The sequence below is a fragment of the Nerophis lumbriciformis genome, linkage group LG34 (assembly GCF_033978685.3).
Source record: "Nerophis lumbriciformis linkage group LG34, RoL_Nlum_v2.1, whole genome shotgun sequence".
Classification (NCBI taxonomy): domain Eukaryota; kingdom Metazoa; phylum Chordata; class Actinopteri; order Syngnathiformes; family Syngnathidae; genus Nerophis; species Nerophis lumbriciformis.
The window spans coordinates 18,290,354-18,295,560 of NC_084581.2; the positions used below are offsets into that span (position 1 = coordinate 18,290,354).

A 5,207-nucleotide genomic window follows, 5' to 3' on the forward strand; every position below is an offset into this window, starting at 1 on the left:
GACCACGTTGGGACAAAAAAACACAAGTCTAATGCCGTTGCTAGCGATACAAGTGGAAAACTTTCAACGTTTTTCGTCGCCCAAACAGATTCTTTGGATGTGATAAATGCCGAAGTTTTATTTACGGAGGCAATAATTGAGCATGGACTTCCAATCGCACTGGCTGATCACATGGGACAGTTAATAATGTAATGCAACCTTTAAAAATCATTACGCGGTGATCGCGATCCCAAAAATAAACTTTTCTTGCATGATAATGTCCAGAAAATTTCGCTTTATATTACTATAGAGTCCTTTTAACGAATGAGTTTGATGGTTTATCACAAACCTTAAATGAAATTCCATGGCCACCGTCCTGCTCTCTATATCAACCAGGGTGAGCCCCACCCCTTTCGTGAGCGCACTGCGCGTGGAGTGACCCCTGTTACCCGGCAACAGGGGTGGCAAGCAGGTAAGCTGCGCGGGCGGAGCGCGCGGAGTGACCCATGTTACGAGCCCCCGGCCACGGGGGTGGCGGGCAGGTAAGCTGCTTACCTGCTGCGCGTGACGCCGGCCGCGGCGAAAGCGGACGAGGCGGGGTGTCGGTGCGGTGGGCGCGGTAGTGACCCTGGACGTGCGTCGGGCCCTTCTCGCGGATCGCCTCAGCTACGGCTCCCGGTGGGGCCCTCTCGGGGGAAGGGGCCTCGGTCCCGGACCCCGGCGAGGCGTCCCTTCTCCGCTCCGTAAAAGTGTCCATCTCTTTTCTTTTTTTTTCTTCTGTTGTGGCATATGCAGCAGGTGCCTGCTAGTTTTTCGTATGTGGGTAACAACATTTAACTATGTATATATATTTCCCAATTGGTTTAACTGCCACCCGCAAAAAAAAAAAAAAAAAAATCTAATTAATCCGCCCGACCCGACCCGCGAGCGGATAAAATCTTATTTTTTTTAATTTCATCCGCCCGATCCGCGGATAATCCGCGGACTCCGCGGTTGTGTCCGCAAACCGCGCATCTCTAGTATGTATGTATAGGTATGTATGTATGTATATATGTATAGGTATGTATGTATGTATAGGTATGTATATATGTATAGGTATGTATGTATGTATACATGTATGTATGTATATATGTATAGGTATGTATGTATATAATATATATATATATATATATATATATATATATATATATATATATATATATATATATATAGGATTGTTTCAAACAATAAACAATGAACTAATTGCACTATAATGATCTAATAATTAGTTTAATAGAAAAACTTTTTTTTTTTTTAATAATTGGAAATATCCGACAATATTTTGGTCAACATTTGTCTGCTTTTGATTAACTTTAAGCAACACGATTTGACTTCATAGGGTTTGAATAAGCTGACCTCACCTGGCTGACGCACACACCTGAACAGGTCTGATAAGTTTGTGTTCACGTCACGAAGAAGGAGTGTCACACCAAACAGATTCCTTCAACACTTCAAAGGAGACATGAGGGAGAATTTAGATTCGGGGTCGGGCTGGATCACACCTCCACTGGACTCGCAGGCATCGAGGAGGAGCCGAGATTCCCGCAGGGTTGGTGCTGGACTCCCCCCTCCTCAAATATAAAGCCCCCTCATGCTGGAGGAGATCCTGGAACACAATCCGCAAACCTCAGCTCCAAATCTCCTTCTCGCACATCCTCAGAGCATCTCTTTGAAAACTCATTTTAAAGTGAAAAAGTTTATTTGATTTTTTTTTCCAATTCGACATCACTCCGAGTGAAAGAGTACAACTTGTGCGACTAAGTCCGCAACTTTGGCGGGCGAGCAGCGCGCACATGGCTGCCCTCATCAGCGCGTACTCGTCTTGGCCCGAGTCCTTCGAGTGTCCCCCGGCGGACGGCGACGTCGCGGACGCGCACGGCCCGCACAGAGCAGCCGGGGACAAGGCGCCGGAGCCCCGCATCAGGCGGCCCATGAACGCCTTCATGGTGTGGGCCAAGGACGAGAGGAAACGGCTGGCCGTCCAGAACCCAGACCTGCACAACGCCGAACTTAGCAAGATGCTGGGTAAGCAACAATATCATCACAACGATTATTATTATTAAACTACAATATTATATTGTTTTGATCATTATATTAAAAACAATTATCTCTACAAATCCAGGCCGATTTAAAGTAACAGGACATCTTTTTTATGAGTTAGAAATTGACTTTTTTTCCTAATGTCCAGTCTTAGCAAGATGCTGGGTAAGCAACAATATTATCACAACTATTATTATCATTATTATCATTAGTATTATTAAACTGCAATATTATATCGGAAACAATTATCTCTACAAATCCTGCACAGGCAGGTTTATTTCAAGTAATAGGACATCTTTTTTATGAGTTATATATAAATTGGCTTTTTTTTCTTCTTCTATTGTGCAGTCTGCAATAAAATAATTTATTAAAATGTAATTAAAAATCAAACTTGCGCTCTCGGGTTAATTTTACAACAAACTTGCAAATCAAAGCTTATAGTTGTCAACTTTCAATTAAATAAAAATATTTGGAATTTGTTGTTCACATGAATTAATTCTTTAATTTTAAGCTCTAAACATGAACCCAATTATATTGCTATATTGCAGCGCTTTAATACTTTTATGGATAACATGTCTTGGTTGCACTTAAAAAGCTTAACATAATGCAGTTTTGAATGCGAATGTTAGAAAAACATGTTCAACTTTGAAACAGTATGTCACTTTTTAAAATAAAGAATGTTTCAAACTTGTGCCCTCGGGTTTCATTTTACAGCAAAATTGCAAATCAAAGCTTAAAGTTGTCAACTTACAACTTGCACAAATATTTGGAATTTGTTGTTCACATGAATTCATTCTTTAATTTTAGGCTCTAAACATGAACCCAATTCCATTGCGATATTGCAGCGCGTTAATACTTTTATGGATAACATGTCTTGTCTTGCACTTACAAAGCTTAACATAATGCAGTTCTGAATGCGAATGTGAGTTCAACTTTGAAACAATATGTCACTTTATAAAATAAAGAATGTGTTTTTTTTCCTTTATTGTGGTCATGTACAGGCAAGTCGTGGAAGGCCCTAACCCCTCCCCAAAAGCGTCCCTACGTGGAGGAAGCGGAGCGTCTGCGCGTGCAGCACATGCAGGACTATCCCAACTACAAGTACCGCCCTCGCCGCAAGAAGCAGCTCAAGCGCATCTGCAAGCGCGTGGACCCCGGGTTCCTCCTGGGCGGCCTGGCGGGACCCGACCAGAACTCCCTTCCCGAGCAGCGCGCCCTCTGCCGCCCCCTGGAGAAGGGCGCGGGCAGCCCTGTGGGCGTCCGCAGCGGCTTCTCCAGCTTGAGCCCCGCTCTGCCTGGCGTCCGAAGCTTCCGAGACTCCGCCGCGTCAAACAGTTTCGACACCTACCCCTACGGCCTACCCACCCCGCCGGAGATGTCCCCCTTGGATGCTGTGGACCACGAGCACGTACCCCCTTCCTATTATCAACATCCTGAGGAGCCGCACCAAAGTCACATGAGCAGCCCGCCGCCATACCACATGGACTACACCCAGACCCAAATCCATTGTGGTGGCGCACACATGCCCCACATGGTCCCTACAGGTGGCGGCGGCGGCCAAGGACTGATAACTCCTTTCTCTTACTACAGTCCCTCCCACTTCCCTCAAATTCACCTCCACCATCAAGGCCACCTAGGGCAGCTGTCCCCGCCCCCGGAGACGCAGGCTCACCTGGAGACGCTGGACCAGCTGAGTCAGGCCGAACTCCTGGGCGAGGTGGACCGTGACGAGTTTGACCAGTACCTGAACTCCACCGGGGGCGGCTTCCATGCCGAGCAGGTCACGGTCACGGGCCACGTCCAGGTGTCCTCCGCCTCCCCCCCCGTCTCCACCTTGACGTGTCCTAGCAGCACCACGGAGACCAGTCTCATCTCGGTGCTGGCCGACGCAACCGCCGCCTACTACAACAACTACGGCATCTCATGAGGCGGTCCCGGCGATCAGAGACGCTTTCAAGAAGCCTGATTGAGAGGGTGCCACAAGACTAGGAGCAGAACCTGAGAGGAGCACTCAAACAAGACACCTCAGGGGGACCACCTGTACATTTCAAAACAGTACTTGTAAATGTAGAACCACTAAAGATGTGTACAGACGCTAATTTAATTCAATCCCGGCGCTCCACTGTGGGAGTCATCGTAATTGTTTTTGTCAATGCTTCCTATGAAATAATATAAACTATATTATAATCACAACCTCTATAAAGACACAATAATTTAACTGCAGTATTAATGTATGTTGGTTTTGAAAATTGTGGATAATGGAAAGTAGCATTTTTTTTTCTTTCTTTGAAATTTCACATTTTCGGTGTCCTGTACAAAGCGAAAGAGTCCTGAATAAAGGCAAATAAGTAAAAGGTAGACGTGTTGTCGTGCTGCACGCCCACACCTTAATATCATCATCCTGCTCTTTGAAGAGGATTAGACCGCCTCCATCCCACCACCCTGCTTTTGTGCCGTTCTTCATGTACGCGTCTATCTTGCTGATGCAGACCTTTCATAATCTCAGTGTACATAAATAAATAAAATACGGGAAAAACAGGCAGGGCCTCCTTTTATACACATTTTTTCCTCCTTTTTTTTTTCTTACAGAAGGAATTCGGGGGGCTTTTTGACAAATCCTGGCTGGTCTTCCTGCGTTTTTTGGGAAGGCTTGAGTCGTGCTTCTTGTAAAGAGGATGTGGCGGAGGAGCAGTGTTTCCTGCCTGATAAGGTGTGTAAGGGCTTGTGTGTGTGTGTGTAGGGGGGAAGCTCTCCATGTCAGGATGTTTGGGCCTGGCTGGACCCGCCATTAAAGAACCAGAGCGATGTGGTCATGCTGCTATTCCGAGGAAAGTGTACCGCTGTGTCGAGCTTTGAAAGCACGCTAATATTTATTTTAAACATGAGTGATGTGACAACATTCATCATGTGTGCAGCGCCATCCTTCAGGGTGACATCATTACCTTTCCTACCCCTGGGTGGACGCTCCATTTAGAGGCGGGGTCAGAGTACTGCCCCCGGGCATGGTGGCAATATTGGTGGTCAGCTCCGGAGGTCCCACCAGCAGACTCCCTTGGTGCATGTTAGCCAGTCCCATCCATCCAGTCAAGAACAAACAAGCGTCCTTTTACTGAAAGTCTTACGTCAGGAACCTCTACAGACAAAATGGT

At 46.1% G+C, this 5,207-nt stretch overlaps 1 protein-coding gene across 2 annotated transcripts; it reads left to right on the forward strand.

Moving 5' to 3' along the window:
- The first annotated feature begins 1,486 nt into the window (after positions 1-1,486).
- On the forward strand, positions 1,487-4,596 carry sox7 (SRY-box transcription factor 7). 2 transcript variants are annotated; one of them, XM_061929348.2, is made up of 2 exons: positions 1,487-2,043; positions 3,060-4,596. In XM_061929348.2, exons 1-2 carry the CDS (start codon positions 1,812-1,814, stop codon positions 3,983-3,985), a joined length of 1,158 nt encoding a protein of 385 aa, XP_061785332.1. In that variant the 5' UTR covers positions 1,487-1,811; the 3' UTR covers positions 3,986-4,596. The 2 variants fall into 2 exon arrangements, with proteins under 2 accessions (XP_061785332.1, XP_061785333.1); XM_061929349.2 differs by lacking the exon at positions 1,487-2,043 and adding an exon at positions 2,214-2,223.
- Positions 4,597-5,207: the final 611 nt, after the last annotated feature.

Excerpts from the sequence above, each read along its gene's own strand:
- sox7 (XM_061929348.2), top strand. The coding sequence starts at position 1,812 with ATGGCTGCCCTCATCAGCGCGTACTCGTCTTGGCCCGAGTCCTTCGAG. Across the intron at positions 2,044-3,059 it reads CGAACTTAGCAAGATGCTGG|GCAAGTCGTGGAAGGCCCTA; the intron begins GTAAGCAACAAT and ends GGTCATGTACAG.